The sequence below is a fragment of the Ceratotherium simum genome, chromosome 15, assembly GCF_057802395.1.
Source record: "Ceratotherium simum simum isolate JZ-2026a chromosome 15, ASM5780239v1, whole genome shotgun sequence".
In the NCBI taxonomy this organism is placed as follows: Eukaryota; Metazoa; Chordata; class Mammalia; order Perissodactyla; family Rhinocerotidae; genus Ceratotherium; species Ceratotherium simum.
Window position 1 is genome coordinate 25,679,702 of NC_141914.1, and position 22,385 is coordinate 25,702,086.

At 47.5% G+C, this 22,385-nt stretch overlaps 1 protein-coding gene across 4 annotated transcripts in view; it reads left to right on the forward strand.

Moving 5' to 3' along the window:
- Positions 1-22,385, forward strand: part of KALRN (kalirin RhoGEF kinase) — a 633,526-nt gene that overhangs the window by 490,475 nt on the left and 120,666 nt on the right. For all 4 annotated transcript variants that reach the window (XM_014783031.2, XM_087439715.1, XM_087439716.1 and 1 more), the window contains exon 34: positions 10,073-10,319. In XM_014783031.2, coding sequence (XP_014638517.1) covers positions 10,073-10,319 — 247 coding nt within the window. The remainder of the gene's footprint in view (positions 1-10,072; positions 10,320-22,385) is intronic.

Below are 22,385 nucleotides of genomic sequence, written 5' to 3' on the forward strand. Positions count from 1 at the left end.
AAAAATGTTGGCTTCTCTTATCTACTATTACCTCCCTTTCCCTTTGTTTTGGTGGGTTTATAACTTCTCCCCCTTTTGTCATTTTTGTCAGGTTTAGGAATTAGTAGAGATATAGCCAAATGATTAAAGGGCAACATAATGTCTTTGAAAAGGGGCTCAGAACCTAAACTGTGGGATCCGGAAGACACTGCCAGGAATACGTGGGCAGCCAACGAGGGAGAGGCCTCTCAGCCACCATAGCTAGACATCTCAGTTACATATCAGGCAATAATTCATGGAATTTATTCACTCATGCATTCAGACATTTATTGATCACCTGCTGTGTGCCAGACATCACTCTAGACTCCAGAACTGTGGCCATGAGCAGGACAGAGAATGCTTCTGGATCTTACATTCTGATATGCAATATGACAACCAATAAGTTAACAAATAAACAAGACAGCACGTTGATGATAAGTGCACAAGAAAATTAAATACGGCTGTATGTTGGACAGTAAATATAGAAACTGCTCTGCTCATAGAATATTAAAACTGGAAGGGGCCCTGAAGACCAATTTTCTCATCTTAAGAATGAGGAAATTCAGGGGCCGGCCCGGTGGCGCAAGCGGTTGGGTGCACGCGCGCTCCGCTGCGGCGGCCTGGGGTTCGCCGGTTCGGATCCTGGGCGCACACCGACGCACCGCTTGTCGGGCCGTGCTGTGGTGGCGTCCCATATAGAGTGGAGGAGAATGGGCATGGATGTTGGCCCGGGGCCAGTCTTCCTCAGCAAAAAGAGGAGGATTGGCAGATGTTGGCTCAGGGCCAATCTTCCTCACCCCTCCCCCCCCCAAAAAAAAAGAATGAGGAAATTCAGGTACGGAGAGGGGAAGGGATTCTCCCAGTGTCACACACAGGTAAAAACTGCACCAGCACCAAGGCCTCCTGATTCCCACTCCTGTGTTCTTCCCACTATTAATTACTATGCAATTCATGAAACCCACACTGACTGCAGACCGTACTCTGCCTCTGTGGGGTTCTGGCCTCCGTTTCAGCACCATGGGAAACGCTAAACTGAATAGCTCCTTCAGCTGTGGTCAGCAGCAGCCCCAGCTCCAGCAAACAAAGATAAAGCAAATCTTAGAGCCTTAGACTCTTAATTGGACCCAGCAGCTCCATGGGTTACCAATATGCAAATTAAAGACGTCCCAGAGCTCCGCAACAGTATTCCCCGGGCCCAATGCCCGGTCATTGCTTTTATACCCCTGTTTCAAAATTCAAGATAAAAACAGAGCACTAAATTCATGTAAAGGGACCTGGTTTCTGGACAGATCATCTGAATTTCGCAAGAGTGCAGGGGACAGAATTTTATAGGGATAGAACTTGAAGCCACTACACTGAGGCATCAGCAGCAACTTGGAGCTTTCCTGAAGCTCACGTAGTGGTCCTGGAGCAGAACTGGGAACTATCCGTCCATCCACTGCCCCCGTTTTTTCCTCAAAGTATTATGCCTCCTTGGAATATTGGCATTTTTTCCCCCATTACATTGTTGACTTGTCTTACAGGTTGTTATTGTTGATGTTATTGTTACTTTCATTATAAAATAACTCTTAGGTGAGAAATATTGGGCAATACTGGAAATTAGAAAGAAGGAGGGAATTACCCAGAGCTCCCACTCAGCAAAGCCAGTCTTAACATTTTGATGAATTTCCTTCCTGTTAGTTTCCTATGAATAGGGTTGTTAAGTTGTTGATAACGTTCTTCACATAGTTATATATGCAACTTTACATCCTGCCCTTTTCTTTTTTACTTTATATGAGATAAGCAATTTGTAAGCTATTATAAAGCTTTATAAATATCTACTGGCTGCATGATTAAACGTTCACTTAGTAGAAGTACAATAAATACTTAACCATTCCCTTTCTATTAGACTTTTATATTTTAGTTTTAGGGGTTTTTTTATGTTATGGCTGTTAAGTTTTTCTCGTTAAAAAAAATACTGTTATGAACACCTGCAGGCTTAAAGCCATACAAGGACAGCTGCATGTCACCTGCGTGTCACGTGCATGTCACTCGCATCCCACTTCTCATCTTTTTGCAATTGGAAGGGAATCATGTGCGTACTCTGTTTTGAGACGTTTCATGGTGAGGAACGTTACCTAATGAAATGAAATTAATCTCTGATAGTGGGATTCTAGTCATTGGCAGCGGGTACAGGGGGTATTGGGGAGAGAAGGACAGTTTTGAACAAAAGTTGGCAGGCCTTCTCAGTGTCCTTTAAACCATGCCAAATAGACACCCTCCAACTTCACATTTTTCTAAGGCCTCCCATGTTGCTGTTCATTCACAGATTGATTCAGGCATTAATTCAGACATTAACTCAGAGAACTCTGTGCCTCGCACTGGCTGAGCACTATGGAGGAATTAGGTGGAGGGAGTTAGAGGCAGGCAGCCAGGAGAGGAAGAGGAGGTCTGACTTATCTGATGGGCAAAGCAGTGCTGGAAAATGGTGTCCACAGTTGTCAGCAGGCTCAGGTGGCAGGTATTGTGGGCAGTTACCAGACTCGTGGGAAAGGGGGGCTCCTTCAGATGGATGGTGCATGGAAAGCAATGCAGAAAGAAAAGGCAGGAGTGAATCTCCTTTTCCATAAAGGGATCCAGGATCCCACCACCCTCTTCTTTTTAACAAGAAAAGCATATACTGACTTGGGGGATCCTTAAAAGTGTCCGAATCACCTTCCCTAGACAGCCTTCAAGCCACTTCTGCTAGTTGGCCTGGGTTAGGACAAGACGCTGTCAAGATTATAAAAAAGAAAAAAATTTGATTCGTTTACATAATAGTTACATGCCTATATATATCTGGTACAAGACAGTCCCAGATAATGTGCCATCAAAATTTATTTCTTTTTTTCCATTTCTTCTCTACTCCTTTCTCCTCAAATTTAAATAATAATGATTAATATCTCTAGAATTTACTTTTAAACAGACATTTAGAAAGCTAACTCTGCTCAAGGCACTGTCCTAAGTACTTTAAAAGTATTATCTCATTGAATTTTCATAGCACCCTATGAAACAGATATTGTTATTATCCCCATTCTGATGAGGAAACTGAGACCAAGAGTTTAAGTAACTTGCCCTGGGTCACACAGCTGAGGAGGCTGCAGAGTCCATGCCCTTAACCACTGGGCTATACTGCTTTGGGCGTATTGGGTGGAGACACAGAGGCATGCAGAAGCTGAGGCCCAGAAGTGCCAACAGTAGAATGCTGGGTGGTGTACTGTCCCACCTCTCTGAATGTCACTGAAAAACCCTCAGGGAATGATTGTGTTCTTTTTCAATAACATGGGGAAGCTCATAGGGGTAATCCAGCTCACACTGTTTATACGGGAGGTTCAGGTAATCTCCAAATAGTAGCCAAGCAAAAATGGACCTAAAGGAAAGCAATAGTTTCTGGTGAATATGAGTAAGAACCGAGGGTGGTTATGAAGTCTCCTCTGTGCATGTAGCATTATATGCTGGAAAGAAGGCAACACAGCTATCTCTGAGGAGCAGGAGGTAAATGAGGACCTGAGGAGCTCCATCTGCCCCCGGGAAGCATCAGGAGAGTGGAGGACAAAGTCCACCTAAGGATTGGGCAGCAGGGGGACAGGGTCCGTGCAGAAAGGCCAGGACCCAGAAAGGAGAGAGACTGGGAAAGTGAGGAAAAGAACCAGATGATGAGTCAGCAGCAGGCAATGGGAGGAAATCCAGGCAGCAGTTAGCATCAGAAAGGTTTAGCAGATAAGCCAATACGACCTCAATAAAATAATAATTAAAAAATATATTAATTTAGGGGCCGGCCCGGTGGCACAAGTGGTTAAGTGCATGCGCTCCGCTTCAGCGGCCCGGGATTCGTGGGTTCAGATCCCGGGTGCACACCAATGCACTGCTTGTCACGCCATGCTGTGGCGGCATCCCATATAAAGTAGAGGAAGATGGGCACAGATGTTAGCTCAGGGCCAGTCTTCCTCAGCAAAAAAGAGGAGGATCGGCATTGGATGTTAGCTCAGGGCTGATTGTCCTCACACACACACAAAAAAAATATATTAATTTAAAGAAAAAGTAGGGGTGGGGGCAGCCCTGTGGCCTAGTGGTTGAGTTCGGTGCGCTCCACTTGGGCAGCCCAGGGTTCTCCAGTTCAGATCCCAGGAACAAACCTACACCACTCGTCAGCCGTGCTGTGGTGGCGACCCACATATAAAATAGAGGAAGATTGGCACAGATGTTAGCTCAAGGCTAATCTTCCTCAAACAAAAAAATAGGAGGATTGGCAAGAGATGTTAGCTCAGGGCCAGTCTTCCTCAACAACAACAAACAAAATGTTTAGCAGATCCTGGGCAGAGTCCTAGGGAGCTAGGCCAAGAAGATGAGAAGCTCCCAGGACAGGGCCCAGTCAGAGACTCAGCAGGAAAAGCCAGACAGGGACTCGCTGCTGGGGTGGGAGATACAGTGAAGGGAGTAAGGTGAGAGATTACAGAAACTGCAGGACAAGGTCAGAGGAGACCCAGACACACCTGACTTCATGGTGAGAGTCTGTGCTACCAGCTCGGGGCTCCCAACATTTCTCTAGTAGGGATAAGTTTGGTTGTAGAATCTGGAGTAGGACCCAGTTGATACTTGGGAAGTTAGGCATCCATAGCAGATAGTTAAAAAATATATACAGTAAAAATACGATGGGGCTCAGAGTTTTGAACAGGGCTTGAGAGTCCTTCCTGGTACTGTTGAATCACCTCTGACCTCTGTGGTGGTGAGGGATGGGGCTGAGGACGCCCGTCAAATGGGAATATTGTTTGTTGAGAGAATAGCCGACCTGATAGAAAGAGATCCAAACGTACATCATGAAAAGACAAAAAAAAAAATGCTACTGGACGGGGGGTCATTTTAGAGAAATCAGGGACCCTGCTACAGGAGAGAAAGTAGAGTTTTCACTTTTAGGTCGCTAGAAAGGATCCATTCAACAGGACCTGCTTTTCTCTTGAGAAATATTTAAAGGAATAGAAGACTGTTTCGTCTGTTTTGAGGACCAGCATGAGTCAGCTCAGTGGAGAGTAGGACATTTAAAGTGCCTGGAACTTAAGCCGGCTGCCTATGTGTCAGATCTCCCTGGGGTGACTTAAAAGTGAAATCTGCAGGTAGACGAGAGGAGGCTGCGATAATACAGTATTTATGGCCAGACCACCGGCAGCGGGAGGAAGAGCAGGTGGTTAAAGCCTGCAAAGGGGGCTAGGGGCACGGAGGAAATTATGCAAGTAATCCAAGTTTAGAGCCCTGAAATGGGAGAACGGGGCAGGGGGAGGGACGGAGAGATGCGACAGGGGAGTAAGAGTGGGGACTTGGGGGCCAGCCCGGGGGCGCAAGCTGTTGGATGCGCGCACTCCGCTGTGGCAGCCCGGGGTTTGCCGGTTCAGATCCCGGGCGCGCACCGACGCACCACTTGTCGGGCCATGCTGTGGCAGGCGTCCCATGTAAAGTGGAGGAAGATGGGCATGAATGTTGGCCCAGGGCCAGTCTTCCTCAGCAAAAGGAGGAGGATTGGCAGATGTTAGCTCAGGGCCAATCTTCCTCACAAAAAAAAAAAAAAAGAGTGGGGACTGGTTAGGGGGAGGGCTTGGCATACTCAGGAGGAAGCAAATGTTCAAGGAAGTGACAATTTAAAATAAAGTCATCTGTAAAATAAGTCAGTATGTGGGAGATATAGACATCGAGAGAGAGTTAGGACAGAGCATCCTCTTTGCTGCCTCGGCTGTGAATGGCTGTACCCAGGGAGGGATCAAGTGGCCAAATGACAAGCCCAACAGGGAGGCAAGGAGGACTAATAGGCAGTGGTTTTCCAGCTCCACGTCCATGTCTCAGTGTTTAATAAGTCAAACAGAGAAACAGCTGAGAGACAAGTTGTGTCTTGCATTAGCCCACTCACAGAGACTTTTGGGGAGGAAGGCTCTGCCAGGAGAAGAAAAATTAGAAAACATAAAGGAGTCATCTCTGACAAGGGGGGTTAAAAATGAGGCCAAACATGGGGCCAGCCTGGTGGCATAGTGGTTAAGTTTGCTTGCTCTGCTTCTGGCAGCCCAGGGTTCACAGGTTCAGATCCCGGGCACAGACTGAGGCACCGCTTATCAAGCCATGCTGTGGCAGGCATCCCACGTATAAAGCAGAGGAAGATGAGCACAGATGTTAGCTCAGGGCCAATCTTCCTCAGCAAAAAGAGGAGGATTGGCCATGGATAGTTAGCTCAGGGCTAATCCTCCTCACCAAAAAAAAAAAAAAAAAAAAAAAAGAGGCCAAACATGAAGAATAATCTGCAGGCCTAAAAGGGAAAATTAGAAAACATATATGCCAAGAAATTGAAAATAAAAATCTAAAGATTTGCAAAGGAGGACATTAAAATAGCTCTTGAAAGTCTGTGGAGAAGAAAAGAATTAGGTGAAAACAGAGATGCTGTCTGCAGCATTTTCTACAACAGCCTGTTGCATAACCCTGTTAAATTCCTGGGACCAGAGATTGAGCTGAGGGAGAGAAGTGAGAACTTCCTGCATGTGCCACTGGGCAGGACTGGAGCTCCGAAAAGGGGAAGAAACAGCGAGAGTGGGGAAGTGTTCACTGGTCCTCTCAGAATGAAAAGAGGAAGAAGAGAAAATAATGGTGCTAGGGCTCTGTGAGACAGGAGACCTGCTGACACACACCAGGACTGGTCAGGAAGAAAAAACGCACACATACATTTCTAAGAAACTGATCATTTAGTATTTATGAGGGAATTTGGTTTTTATTGGTTAATGAGAGGCGCACTCTCTGTAATTAAAGTTCAGTAGGTGGTGTGACTCATCACGGTCCAGGAGAAGGCGTAAAGCACGAAGCATGAATGAATTATATTTAAGGATTGCAAGTAAAAGCCTTTTAAGTGTTCCAAGAGTCCCCAAGTTCTTTTGGCCCCTCCCCTACTGGCAGGAGCTCTTGGAACTTTCCAGTGATTCCACTTGTGGGTACTCTGAAGCTGTGTTTCTCAAGTGTGAGCCCCAAGGTCCCTGGACACCCTGAGGCTTCCCTGTTGCTCTGGGGAGAGGATGAGGAGGGATTATTTCAGGGGCAGTCTGCCTGACCACTGACCCATCCATTGCTCCTAACCCCCTCAGCTGCCGCTCTTTGGAATTCCCTTATTGCCTTGGGGTGGGGACCTGGTGTAGTCAGGCCAAGCCATTGAGGTGAAGTGAACCAGGACATTCATCTTGTTTTTGCACCATATTGGGTTTTGGCTGGATCTAAAGCTTGAGCACGAGAGACGTTGCCTGTTGATCATCTTCCTTCTACTTCCTCCTCTGTTGTCTGAACAGGGCAGCCTACAGGAGGCAAACACCACCGTCAGGCTTCTCTTCAGGAACTGGATGTTTGAGTTGTAGAAGCACGCAGCCTAGCTCTTTATCCTCCCTTAACCCCTCCCCCAGCTACCCCCCCACTCACCAGTGGGTCTGACTGTACCTTGCTCTGGGAGCAGTGTGCCTTCTATCTGGGTGATACAACCAAAGCCTCAGGCCCCCTCTGCTCAGCCTCAACAATCAGCAAAAGGGCTGCAAGTTGCATCTCAGGCCCTGTGCACACTTGACCCCGGAGAAAGAACCCTGAGTACTTGACATTGGCACAGAGGAACAACTCCACTGAGGTGTACAAGCTCAGTGATAGGAATTCTCAGAGTTAGAAGTAACTTTTGCGGTCATCTAGGCCAGCATTCCACAAATAGTCCATTAGTGGAAAGTGGAATCAATTTAGTGGGACGCCACCAGAAATTGAGACAGTAAAACGAAATAGAATATGAGTGAAGCTGATATAAGATATAAAATGTATTTCTTACAAAGGATTGCAATCCAAAAAGTTTGAGAGACCTGATGTAGGTCAAGCAAACTCTGGGAGGCCAGTAGCTCAGGCCACTGGTGTCTTCTCTCCACCTGTCTCCCACCCCCTCCAACCACAAACATACCTAAAAATATGTCCATAACTTGCCCTGGTGTGTGGTTTAAGGAGCGCAGGATTTGTAGTCGAGGTCTGGGTTCAAGTCCAGCTGGGTGACTGGGAAACCATCTAGCCAGTGTTTCTCAGACAGTATCCCAGGAACCCCCTTTTCAGAATCATGAGTTGGAGTCCTTGTTAAAAAATATGCATTCCTGGGCCCTAACCCAGGCCCCCTGAATCATAATCTGTGATTGGGGGCTGGAGCAAGGGAGGGACCAGCAAGGGCATCTGCATTTTTGATCAGCTCCCTAGGTGATCTTCATGCACAGTGTTCTGACCACTGACCTTGACATTTCTGAGCTTCAGTTTCTTGATGCATGAGATGGAGATGGTCATACCACCAGGTTATTGTGAGTATCAAGTGGAGAACTCATGTGAAGGTACTTTGCACACTGTAAAAGCACTCTGCAGACGTGAGGTATTACCACCCACAGCATCCTCCTCTAAATGAGGCTTTAGAGAAGATAGCACGAGGAGAGTGGGGAGTGGGGTCTGTGCGTTTAATGGGACCAGGCAAGTTAAGTGGAGAAAATGAGCCAATAAGCATTTTTTTTTCTGTGTCTTTCCATCTTCCGCCTTCTGACCTACAGATTTAGGTAGGTCAGATCTAATCCCGTCAGCAGTATGGTGCCCATCTGTGGGAGTGTGTTAGAGGCAGACTCTCTGCTCTGTGGTTGGTGGTGAGGCGTGTTGCAACCGTCAGTCTGATACATCCTGTTAACCTTTTTAAGCTCACTGTGACATTCAAGTTCTGTTAGTAGAGAACTCTCATAGTCCTGGATGCAGAGGTCTTGGTCCTGGTGGGACTGTTGATTCCCGACCTACTGTGGTGTTCGGGTGTTTGCCATTCAGCACAAGCTTCCCAGGATGTGTGTGAAACAGCTGCACAACATATTGGGACTATGTGTTCATATGGCTGCTGGTGCAGTCAGTGCAGGTCCTGACGGCTTAAATCAGACATGTGCAGACTGAAGTCAAGTGCCTAGAGGTGGTAGAGGGGCTTTCCCCCAAACCGCTGTTTGGGCTGAACCCAGAGAACAGGCTGCCGAGCCAGGCCTCTGGGCCTCCCCTTCCTGCGCTTCCCTCCCTCTCCCTCTGCCCCTGAGTGCAGTTGCTGTTCCAAGAGGGAAGCTGTGTGCTTACCTCTAGGAGACACATTAATAACTAAAGGTTTCTCCTAGGCAAAGTGAAAGTCTCTGTGTTCAGCTAGGAGAGGTTGTCCTATCTCCGGGTCTCTCTACCCAATTTTATTGTTTCTGCCCCAGGATCGGTGCAGTGGGAAGGGCCAGGCCTGGAGGGAGGGCAGGACGGAGCACTAAGCACGGTCCCTAAGTAAGATGTGACCCCCCTTTCTTCCCTTGCCACTCTTTCCCCTGGTCTCCAAGGGGAAACAGTTCTGTTCCCCTGCCAGATAAACAAGGTTCTGCTTCTGCTTTTGAGTTGAAGCCTTGTTCTTTGTGTTGCTGGCAGCCTCTGTTTTAAGCTAACGGCTCCAGTGAGGACTGGGGATGGGGAAGACTGCAGGGGTTAGAAGGAAGGGAGGTCAGCTCTTCCATTGTTCCCAAACATCACCTAGAATCAAGTGAGAGTGAGTGAGTTAGAAATGATGCCCTAGGAGTCTAAGGAGTGGTAGTGCAGGCAGTCCTGGGGCACAGGGTGGAGCCCTTGGAAGGAGTAACAGGACATGCTGGGGAGGGGTTTTAAAGGCACAATTAGGTGGAAGCTTGGCAAAGGAATAATGAGAAGAACTCCAACGGAACAAGAAGGAGTTAGAATCAAAGCCGTGGTCCTGGGCAGGCTCCAGACGGTCACTGCAGCTGGAACGGCTGGGTGATTCGACGGCACTGTTAATTATGTTTTTTTTTCTTGTTTTCTTTCCTGTTCCCAACTCTCTTTTCCATCTTCGGCCTTCTTTCCACCCTGAATCCCATCTTTTCCCTTTTTTCTTCCTCCTCCTCCCCTGCTCTCACGCATCCTTTGTCCCCTTCCTCTCTCACCCACTCATCTCCTTCCTCCACGCCCTCACATTTTACTCCGCACCCCCATCACCTCCAAGCTCTCTGGTGGATGTGAGTTGACCGTGGTCCTCCAGGACTTCAATGCAGGCCACAGCAGCGAGCTGACCATCCAGGTGGGACAGACGGTGGAGCTGCTGGAGCGGCCGAGCGAGCGGCCGGGCTGGTGTCTGGTGCGCACCACGGAGCGGAGCCCCCCGCAGGAGGGCCTGGTCCCCAGCAGTGCCCTGTGCATCTCCCATTCCCGAAGCAGCGTGGAGATGGACTGCTTCTTCCCATTGGTGAAAGGTATGGAGGACAGAGGGGGAGGGGACGTGCACCAGCAGGCGGCTGGGGACGCTGGGGACGCTGGCCCACTCGAACTGAAGACCATTGTGGAACTAACCTGTCTCGCGAAACCATTTTGACCTTGTGGGATTTCTCTGGGATCTGCTTGCAAAGAAAGTGGGTTGGGACCATGAAGAGAAATAGCTGTGTGACTTTGGAAAAGTCATTTAACCTTTCTGAGTCAGTGTCGCCTTAAAAATGAAGGTTGAATTAGATGATCTCTAAGATCTCTTCCAGCTCTCCTGTTGTATCACCCTTCGTTCAGAAAAGTCTTCTTCTACCTATGGCCGTAGCCTAGACTCATCCTTTCTCCACTGACCCACTCTGCCTTCCACAGGTACCATGGGCTCCCTGACCCCAAACCCCCAGCCATGCTCATGTTGACACAGGGCCACCGAACAAACCTAGGGACAGTCGGGCTCGACCCTCCCCTCAGCCCTGCCAGGGTCTGAGACACTCATTCATGTGCCTTTGGTGGATAAGTTATTCAAGTCTAGGCTTCTGTTTTATATAAGCTCTGTGCTTGTTTTATGTAGGCTCTCTGCTTGTTTATTCACTTTTCTCATACCAGGGAGACTGAACTACTTAGAACAGTGATTCTCCAGGGTGGGGGGGGTGGTCTCTGCATTGGCAGCATCAGCATCCCCTGGGAACCTGTTAGAAATGCAAATTCTCAAACCCCACCGCAGACCTGCTGGATCAGAAATGGCCAGAGTGGGGCCCAGCGGTCTGTGGTTTAACAAGCTCTCCAGGGGACTCCGATGCACACTCAAGTATGACAACCAGTGACTTCAAAAGTCAAAGCTGGCAGGGGCCTTGAAGTCACTCGTTTTACTTTGAGGAAACTGAGGCCCAGAGAGTGACTTGGTTCTAAGCTTTTTTCTGTAACTGGTCAGATCATCTGAATCAGGTCACCTGCTATGCAGACCCATACTAGGTATTTTTGGGATGGGAAAAGGGAAGGGACCTGGTTCTGTTGGGAGGGAGGGACAAGAGTCACCACAGACGCCTGCTGCAGGCTTCCTAGTAGATACCATGAGTTACGTGTCTGAAATGTTCCGGTTTCTGGAATTCCATCTTCTCCGTCTCCAAAGCCTGACTTCCTCCTTTCGTCCACCAGGTGGCGATAGCAGGTTGCATTATTAGTGCTTCCCCAATTCCATCGGCTCCCTGGGTTTTTTCTACCCAGAGAATAATATGAACTAAAACTTGATTCTCCTCCACATACACACGCCAGTGCTCCCCTCCCCCAGCTTAGCCATCACCTGCTTTTCCCTCTTTTTCTCTGAGGACTAAGGAAGAACTGTGTCAGAAAGTTGTGTGGAATTTGCAATTGCCAGTACAGCTCCTCAGTCCTTTGAAGCAGCCACTAGAGAAACTCAGGGAAACTCAGGAATATGGTTCTATTTGCTGTCTAACCAAGGGGGAAACTGGGGCGCAAAAGGTTAGAATTGTGAGGGTGAAATGAGATCGTAGAGACAAAACAACTAGAACAAGTACCCTGTACTCAATATATTTGGTTGTCATGATAAGTTATAGTTATTATATGATTTGTTGTAGATTATTCAGCAAAATAACTGCAAACTCCCACAAGTCCAGTCTAGAGACCCCATCTCCAGAGACAAAACCAAGGACAGCAATGCATTTGCTGGGAAAGGTGAATTTGTCACAGCTGTCCCAGTGTGGGTCGTTCCATCAGGAAGCACTTAGCTTCAAGAGAAGACCTGAGACTTCTTGAACTAGGCCCGGCCTCCCTAGCCTGTGGCTGGGTAAAACGTGCATCCCCTTCCTGCCCCCGGCCCAGCTGGGGTCCCTATGTGCACAGCTTGTCAGGAGTAAACCCAAGGCAGAGAAGCAGAGAGCTGTCAGAGTGGATCTGTGATCCAGAGGCAAGATGGGAGGTGAAGGCATTCAGGATAAGAACTCTAGAAGGAGGGAGGTTAGTGGAGAACTAACTGAAAAGGGGAGCTGAGGACAAGGGATGGAAAACAGAGACAAGAGAAAAAGCAGGGAAGGAGGCTGTCACAGAATTTTCCAGCTAACTCCACCAACCAGCATGGGCTATCACCCATTTCCTTGGCTCTCTTTGTTTGCAGGTTGGCTCCTCTCTCTCCAAGCATAGGCCAGTTAGCTCTCACTGCCCTCTCACCTGTGTGGTCTCAGCATATGTTGGTGCCCGACTCCTAGCAGTCAGGACCTAAGTCACTATTCTCCATGGAGCATCCCTTAGGGCCCTAACAAGGCCTCATCTGAAGTATATGCACTCACACACATGCCCCAGCTTGGAAAACCCGCTCCATGTCTCCAGGGCCTGCCCGGAATGTTGGCTTCTTAGCAGAAACTCCATAAACTGTTCCTCCTCCCTTCCAACTGGCTGTCCACTGGCCACCTGGCCTTTTCTTCTCTCAGCAGTGGTTTGTCTCCAGTGGGTGTATCACCTTATAAATTATCCACAGCTGGATTGAGAATGAAACCTTCCTCTGGGGGCTGTGGAATAGGACAGGGTGGCCTCATGTGGTGTCACTGGAGGTCAGAATCTTTTTCTTTTTCAATCCTTAGAAGGGAGCTGCTCCTCCTAACCTTTGCAGAGAGCATCAAGGCAGTGCTCCTGCGGCTGTGAGAGGCAGGGAAGTAGCTATATGGCGTGCTGAGTGCCATGTGAGCGCTCAGGCCATGACCATCACCCCCAGAAATGGAGGCAGAACCGCAGAATGTTAGCACCAAGGAGGCGACTTGGAGAACCACTGGCCCAGGGTTCAGAGAATCACCTGGAAGTTTTACCAAGTGGCAACACCCAGGCCCCACCTACAACAACTGGAATCAGAGTCTCCAGGGTGGGGCCTGAGAGTCGGTGTTTTTTAACTGCTCCTTAGTGGATCCAAGGTACAGCCAGGGTTGAGAACCACGGCACTAGCCCAGTTTCCTCTCTTCCAGGGGCACTCTCGGGCATAGGAAAGTAAGGTGACTTTCCTGAAGCCACAGGGAGAGTTGATAGCAGAGCTGGGGTGGAACCAGGGCGCCCTCCTCCTCATACATGCTGCCCGCTGGGCTTCCGGGCGGCTGTAGGGCTCCTCTCCCATCTTTCCCTCCTATAATTCTTTTTTTTTTTTTTGTGAGGAAGATCAGCCCTGAGCTAACATCCATGCTAATCCTCCTCTTTTTGCTGAGGAAGACCGGCTCTGAGCTAACATCTATTGCCAATCCTCCTCCTTTTTTTTCCCCAAAGCCCCAGTAGATAGTTGTATGTCATAGTTGCACATCCTTCTAGTTGCTGTATGTGGGACGTGGCCTCAGCATGACCGGAGAAGCAGTGTGTTGGTGCGCGCCCGGGATCCGAACCCGGGACGCCAGTAGCGGAGCGCGTGCATTTAACCGCTAAGCCACGGGGCCGGCCCTCCCTCCTATGATTCTATGCAGCCCGGAGACAGTCACCTGTTGTTTTCTCCTGATATATCTGTGCCAGGACTGAATTTGGGGCTGTGTGACAGAGTGGGGGGCCTGCCTTTCCTATTACTTTCCCGCCACCCTGACACTGTACGGTTCTCACTGGGGCTGGGCCCTGCGTGACCCGTCATTCTTCTTCCTAATCCGCTTTCCCTTCCTCAGCAGTAAGTGGTGGAGGGCAGCACCACCCAAGGCACAAAGACTATACAGCAGTGGTCTTCAACTCTGGGTGCATCTTAGACCCACCTGGAGGAGACTTTTGAAAATACTAATGCCTCACATCCCATCCCAGACCAATTAATTCGGGGCTACCAAGGGCCTGGGCATCAGTATTTTTTGAGTTCCTTAGTAATTCTGATGTTCCGTGAGGGTTGAGAGTCATTGCTTTATGGGTTTGGCATCCCCAAATGTCAGGCTTAGGAGATTCTTACAGATGCCTTGCAAGGGGTGAACATGCAGTTTATATAAAGAACTCCTACCGCTCAACAACAGAAACACAAATAATTCGATTTAAAAATGGGCAAAGGACTTGAATAGACATTTCTCCAAAGAAGATATACAAATGGCCAATAAGCATATGAAAAGATGGGCAACATCTTACATCATTACATCTGGCATTTTACAATCATTAGGGAAATGCAAATCAAGACAATGAGATACCATCTCACACCCATTAGGACAGGACGGCTATTATTAAAAAAAAACACACACACACACAGAAAACAGGTGTTGGTGAGGATATGGAGAAATTGGAACACTTGTGCACTGCTGGTGGGAAAGTAAAATGGTGAACAGCTATGGAAAACAATATGAGCTTCCTCAAAAAATTAAACATAGAATTACCATATAATCCAGCAATTCCTCTTCTAGGTATATACCCAAAAGAATTGAAAGCAGGTACTCAAAGAGGTTTTGTACATCCATGTTCATAGCAGCATTATTCACAATAGTCAAAGGGTAGAAGAAACCCAGGTGTCCATCAATGGATGCATGGAAAAACAAAATGTGGTAATATATATACAATGGAATATTATTCAGCCTTAAAAAAGAAGGAAAATCTGACACATGCTACAACATGGATGAACTTTGAAGACATTATGTTAAATGAAATCAGCCAGTCACAAAAGGACAAAAGCTCTATGATTCCACTTATGTGAGGTACCTAGAGTAGTCAAATTCATGGAGACAGAAAGTGGAATGGTAGTTGCCCGGGGCTGAGGGAGGGGAAGAATGGAAAGTTAATGTTCAATGGGTACAAAGTTTCAGTTTTGCAACATGAAAAAGTTCTGGAGATGGATGGTGGTGATGGTTGCACAACAATGTGAACATGCTTAATGCCACTGAACTGTAAACTTAAAAATGGTTAAAAGGGTTAAAAAAAAAAAAAAAAAAAAAAGCATTGATCCTGGGTACTTCTGCCCCAGGCTCCAAAAACCGGTCTAGGTTCTTCTCCATCCACCTATATAGGACATTCGTGTTCCTTTTCTTTTCCTGTACAGTTTCTTCCCTGGCTCTAGCTGAGCGCCTGGAGGAACTAGAAGGAAACGGTTCTTTGCTTACCATACCTAGCCCGGGGCCAGATGAGCACTACAAGCAGATGTCCTGGAGGAGAGGGCCAGTGGCCCATGGTGGCCCTAGCTTGTTCAGAGGGAGTCCTTTCCCATGGAGTCTCCTAAAGATTTTTGCTGTTATGGCCTAGCTGGCCCAGGAACAGCTTACCTGGCTGCGGAAGGTGTGGAGGTCTAGAACAGTGGAGAAGACTTGGGCTCTGGAGCATATACCACCAACAGCCTGAAGATGCTGAACTAGTCTGTGATACTGTTGACTTATATTAAGTTTTTAGTCAACTCATAAAAATACCTGATGTTTGTTGAGCCTTACCATGGGCTAGATTCTAGGTTAATGCTTTAATACTACTAATAATAGTATTTTCTGATTTTACAGACAAGGAAACTGAGTCTTAGAAAGATTAGGTAACTTGTCCAAAGTCACGTAGCTTACAAGGGGCAGACCTAGATTTGAACCCAGGTCTATCCATTTCCCAGGGTCTCACTCTTGACCACTATGCTCTACAACCTCCCAAGTCTGAAGGCATTTGAGACAGACAGGTACTTTAGTTTACCACCCTTCCATCTGACTAGGCACCCCTTTATTTAACCAGTCTGGCTTTATTTAACCAATCAGACAGACTTGTCCTGTGGGTGCTCTGCACACTAGAAAGTCCTGGTGTCCCCAGCTGGAGCAGGGCAACAGAGCAGCCTCTGGATAGCAGGCTGAACTGGGTCCGGTTCTGATAGGAGCCAGCTGACCCCTGGAGCTGGTCCAGCCATCCAACAGATTTTCTGCAGGATGGGAACTGCCTGCACTTTCTGCTGCCAGGAGCCAACATGTACCATTCCTGTCCCCTCTGCTATCAAATCCAGAGACTTAAAGTCTCCTCCTACCTACTCACCCTGGAGAGTCCACCAAAAGTCTCTCTCTCTGTCTTAGTTTTCGGTATAATTTTGCATTAGGAGCAACTACTCTCAGGTTTTTAGTTTATTCTGTAATGCCTAACACAGGGCTTTACCTTGGGAAGCTGAAAAAATAATTGGCGGATGAACACTTCCCAAACATTTCCTTTCAGGTGTGAAGTGACACGTGAAAACTACAGCTTGCTGATCCATATTCCAACTCCATTTGCACAACACCACATCTGAAACTGACCAGCTGTGAGGTAGCCACTTGAAATTCAGAACTCACTTCCTCACGGAACAAAACTGTACATGGGAGTGTGATGAATGAGGATGGGTTCCCACACCAGCCCACAAAATTTTATTTAAGAATAACATAGCTGAATATAGTATGTTTGCAGTGAAAAATAGTGATAAGGTTGTTTTTAAAAATCACAATACTGTTGGATAAGAATAACTGAAACCAAAAAATAATGCATGAGTGAGAAATGTAATTAACTTGAGTGCTGATACTTCGTGAAGAAAAGTATGTTTTAAGATAGATGGAGATGTATTGGTAAAGATTCTAAAAGGAGCTCCTAGCCATTTTTCACAACTATAAAAAGTTAGAAGTAACTTTTTAGAATTTATAACTCTCTTTTTATAATTGAATAAAAGTGGTCCTTGATTTAGATTTCATTTCACGTCAGAACATTGGCTTTTATGGGCTCTTGGAATCTTAGAATTGAAAAGCATCTTAAAGGTCTTCTGATTCACTCTCTCCACTAATGTAGGGACCCCCTTCTAAAATGTCTCTGACGGGTGGTCAGCCAAGCATACTTGAGCACTCCCAGGGACTGGGAGCTCATTACCTCTAGAGGAAGCCTGTTGCATTTTAGTGCAATTCTAATGGTTAGAAAATTCCTCTTACTTAGTGCTGAAATCCAGATACTTCCTGCCCACCCCTCCTCCTGTGCTCCTCTCCCCAATCTCCCACTTGAAACCCACCAATCCTAATTCTCATTCTCCATCTCCTTCTGATCTTTATCTAGAAAGAAGTAATTTGATTTGCATGTAAAATGTTAGACACTTCTCTCCTAAGATATGATTTAATAAGAGCCTAGCAATTTCTCCATACATCTTTTATTAAATCCTTAAAGCAGAACAAAACATTTTGGATTAAATTCAACAATCCTAACTTGTTTAAAGTGATTATTTGGGTGTGTGGTTTTAAAGTCCTCTTAACCATCCTTGGGTTTAGGAGCTTCCAGCCGTCTGGCTTTACTCCTGCACATCAGGTGCCCCTGGTCTCTCACTCACGGACCTCTGATCTGGTCTCCTTCTCTCTGGGCACAGGACTTAGAGGCGACTGCCTTCCACTCTGAGGCTCCCTAGGGGCTAGTCTTTTTTCCTGGTTATTCCCTACCGTCATTGATATTGTTGTTTGTTCTAAAGTAGCATTTTTATAACCTTTTATCCATATCTTCCTGAATTACCTCTAGGATCCCTTCCAGTTCTAAAAATGTCTGCTTTTTTCTCTCCACATCAGGTAAGTATCCTTGGCAACCTAAGTGTCCTGTGTTTAATTCATCCAAGCATGGCATAAATATCTTCAGTTTGAGGTCCAATTTATTAGGTTGAACCACATGAAATTGCCATTTTTGTAGTCAAAAATGGTTGAATTCAGTGATTTGAAATGGTTGAACCTGATACGTTACAATCAGCCTATCTTTTCCTTAGAAGGGTACTTGCTTATCTTTGAGAAAACAGGGGAGGATGTGGCTCTCAGGGAGTCCGATAGGCCAGGAAGAGGACAGGATGTGGAATGAGTGGAAAGTCACTTAATCTTAGTCTCCTCATCTATGCAAAGGGAAGCTCATAAAAATGCCTGTCTCACAGAGTTGCCGGGAGGCTCAAAGATGGCAGTGTTAAGTAAAAGTGCTTTTTAAACTGTAAAGTTGGTCTTGTTGTTATGTGCACGGGCTAATTGTTTAGAATGAAACAAAAGTGACCTGGCTACCATGAGGCTTTACAATGGTATGTATTAGACCATAAAATGAGATGACGAGAGGTGTGGAGTAACTAAGAGTCTTGGGGTGGAAGACCTGAGTGTGAATCCTGACTCAGCCACTGACTAGTTGGTGACCTTGGGCAAGACTTTGAAATCTATAAAATGGGGTAATGGAGCTTACTTCCCTTGAGTTAGACTTCCTAGCCTGGGTCTACCATATAAATTAACAATTAATATTAATTTCCCTGCCTGACCTTTGTGCCAGTACTGATACTTCTATAGGGGTGAGTCTAGGGTGTTTCCAGCCTGAATGCTCTCCAGGGCTGTTCAAGGGGTCAAGGTTCTGTTTCTAGCTTCATCCGTAGGTTTTGCAAAGGCCCCAACATTGTCTCTAGTCTGCACCCTCGCCCTTCCCTCAGTTTCTCTTCCTGGCCTATCCTGGGCCCTCTCCCCAGTCTACTAACAGCAGGTCCATCTGGCTCTATGATTTCCCAAGAAATAATGGTCTGTTCCTCTCTTCTTTCTTTTGCCTTCTACCCAGAGGGTTGAGATCACATCTGATATGTTTGAGCTGAAAATTCAAGTTATTCCCTGGCAGCATCTCTCAGTGATCTATTCTCCTTCAGTGATTACCTGTGGTCATTGAAGGTAACATTCGGGTTACACCGTAGAGATGGCCTGACCTATGTGATGGAGGGCAGTGCAGACGCTGTGTGTCGGGATGGGTGTGCGTGTGTCGTTCCTCAATTCAAAGAAGAGAAGGACAGAGGGGAGTTTTGTGAAAATTGCCTTTCTTGTTTCATTGTTAACTGAATTTCTTCCACTTACCTGTCTATGATAGGCTGGGCCAGGAATGGCTCGACAGTTATGGACCAACAGTCTGGGATCCCTCACAGGATGCAGTTTCAGGAAGAGGGAGATGTAGGTGCTATCCAGTCCACACCCCACCTCCTTTTTTTTTAAGAATAAAAAAGCAGTAAAGACACTTAGAAAGTGTGCCCAGGCCTACTTTATTCTGGGCAAGATGTCCTTCCTGAGGCTGCCTACCATCCGTCTGATATTATTTAGAACATTAAAGGGCTTGGAATTGAAGCCTCAATAGGAAGATGTCAGGCCAGGCCACGTCGACTCTGAATACAGCCCAGTGTGGTGCTGCCTTTAAGCAGAGCTGAAGCTGGAGGAGGACGTGTGCTGTCGGGGAAAGACCTGGTCTCCCCGGGGCCCTCTGCAGAGATCCTGCCCCTCTCCTTTGTGTAGCCAGCCTGCTGTGACTTTGCTTATGCCAAATGCCCGTTTCAACAGCATATTTTCATGCCTGCTGGTGTGCACTGTAAATCTGTGAGAGCTACATGAAGGTGATGCCCCTCATCATCCAGAAGGGAGGGAGACTGAGGCTTGAATGGTATCCTCATTCCTTGGAGCTTCGTGAACCAGCTGATGGAGCTCAGAGTGAAAATGAGAGCCTCTGGATTCAACCCCAGAGAGGAAAGGCTGCCACTGAGGAGAGGCTGGAGACAATGGAGAAGAGGTCACCCAGCAGACGTGATGTTCCCCCAAGAGAAGACGATGCAATTTTCTCTTACTAGAGCTAGCTTAGCAGAAACCACTTTCCCCCCCAAAGAACAAAGGGACCAGAAATGCCATGCGCCAGACGTGGCTTGGGAAGCAGAAAAGGAGCAGAGCAACGGTGGTCCCACCACGGAGGGTGTGCTTGCCCTCTCTGCTCTGGGAAGGTCAGAGGTGAAAGGATCTTAAAGGCCCTGTGGAGCAGCCTTGCAGGCCACAGCTCCAGGAGTGTCCAGCAGCGGCATTTGGATGCTGCTTGGCAGAACAGAGTGGTCAGGACCCTCCTCTCGCCGCCTCAGTGCCTCCCCCTGTGTCGCTTGAACCTTGAGAACAACTTCCCCTCATCCAGGACTTGTGTAGGACTGAAACTGCAGGCTGAACCCAAACCCTGCAACGTGTCAGTCTTTCAGTTTACAACTCTTGCCATGTTCAATACCAGCTCCCTGTCCTCTGGGAGCAGAGAGGCCATCCACTCATTGAACGGCCTGCCCCCTCCCCACTCCTTTGTCCTTGCTGTGGGGATAGCACTGGGCTGCCCAACTTTCCCACCACCATCCACCTGCCCCAGCCAGGAACGCTGCTTCTGATGCATGCCCACTTGCCTCGCTGTCCACACGGCCCTGTAGGCCACAGGAGGTATGGTGTGCCACCTTTCTACTCCGGGGCACAAACAGTTACCATTGCTGGCTCCCGGCTGCAGGGAGGAGGCCTGGGCTGAAGACCCTCCTCAGCTCAGAACGTTCCCATGGCTCCTGTCTCACTTCGAGTAAAAACCAATTCTTTCTGTGGCTGCAAGGAGCCTCCTACAAAACAGAGCCAGTTCTCTGACTTCATCTCCTATGTCTTCGTTTCCTTTTTTTGCTGTAACAAATTACCACACACTTAGTGGCTTCAAACAACCCACATTTATTCGCTTACAGTTCTGTAGGGTAGAAGCCCAACACAGGTGTCATTGGGCTAAAATCAAGGTGTCACCAGGGCTGCGTTCCTTCTGGAGGCTCTAGGGGAACAGCTGTTTCCTTGCCTTTTCCAGCTTCTAGGAGCTGCCTGCATTTCTTGGCTTATAGTCCCTTCCTCCATTTTCAAAGCTAGCAATGTTGCATCTCTCTGATTCTTCTCCCATTAGTCACGTCTCCCTCTGACCACTGCAGGAAAGGCTCTGCTTTTAAGGAGTTGTGTGATTTACATTGTGCTCACCTAGATAATCCAGGATAACCTCCCCATCTCAAGATCCTTAACTTAACCACATCTGCAGAGCCCCTTTGGCCATTTAAGGTAACCTATTTACAGATTCTGGGGAATAGGTTGTGGACATCTGTGGTGGGCCATATTCTTCCCATCGCATCCTACCAGTCTCCTGACCAGCCTGCCTGCCTGAGCTATTCCCCAGTGAAGCCATGCACACCCCATCTAGCGCCCCACACCTTTTGTTTCCTCTGCCTGCAAACTCCAGATCCTCCAGATCCTCAGATACCGAGGTGGCTTGCTGCCACACTTCCTTCAGTCTCTGAAGGAATGTGCCCTGATTCAAGAGGCCTTCCCCACCCCACCCGCTCCCATCACACTGTACACCCCTTTCCCTGTTTTACTTTTCCTCACTGCGTTTATCACTACCTGACATAATTGTTCATGTTTATTGTCTATTCCTCCCACTGCCCCACCCCCTCGATTCCCCTACAAGTGCAGGGATTTTGTCTGTTTTGTTCATTACTCTATCCCCAGCATCTAGAACAGTGGCTAGCATGTCAGAAGGTCTTAGTAAATATTTATAGGAAGGAAGGAAGGACCCCTGAGGAGTTCGTTCATATGTGAAGGACCAGGCTCAGTGTGTTCTCCATCTGCTAAGAACTGTAGAGAAAACTGGCTTAAGCTTTAGCAGGAGACTGAGGATGGAAACAGGGAATAGTGTTCTGATGCTAGGAGTTCTGACTGAAGAGGCCTTTGAAATCTCGTCTCCTGGGAAGTCTTCTCTGGGGACACATGGCTAAGCACCTCTCGTTTATTTGGAATGATTAAAAACTCAGAAATATCAGGATGGGCAGTGTCTTCCACATCCCTCCTATTATTGAAATCTTCAATAAACTGAGCTGAGTTAGATCAGGCAAAACCCACTTTGCATTTAATGTATCAGAAGCCTCTTCATTGAACCCCGTGAATCTACATGCTGCTGCAGCTGCCACTTCTGCCTGTGGGAGGGAAGGTGGCATTGGCAGTTTGAATTAAATTGCCATCCCTGTAGTGGACCCTTGGCAATGGTAAGCCTTCCTAGGTTGGAACTCAGTCAAAGTGATAGACTGGCACTTCTTACTGCCCTACTTTGGGAACACTTTGACCTACTTAGAAGGAAACGTTTTTGGAAGTAGATAAAACCTGGAGTGGTTTGTTTTTAGCAACTCCAGCTGCAGTCATCTTTCACTTTGATAAATAGCTTGTCTCCTCCCGAGCCCAGGCGGCTGCTCAGCACAGATCTCCAGGAACCTGTCTTGGCTGCCCGCAATCCACCTCTCTGTCCCCACAGAACATGAACGTTGGCTGTTCTGGGGAGACGCCTGGGTCCTCTGTGAAATCCTATGG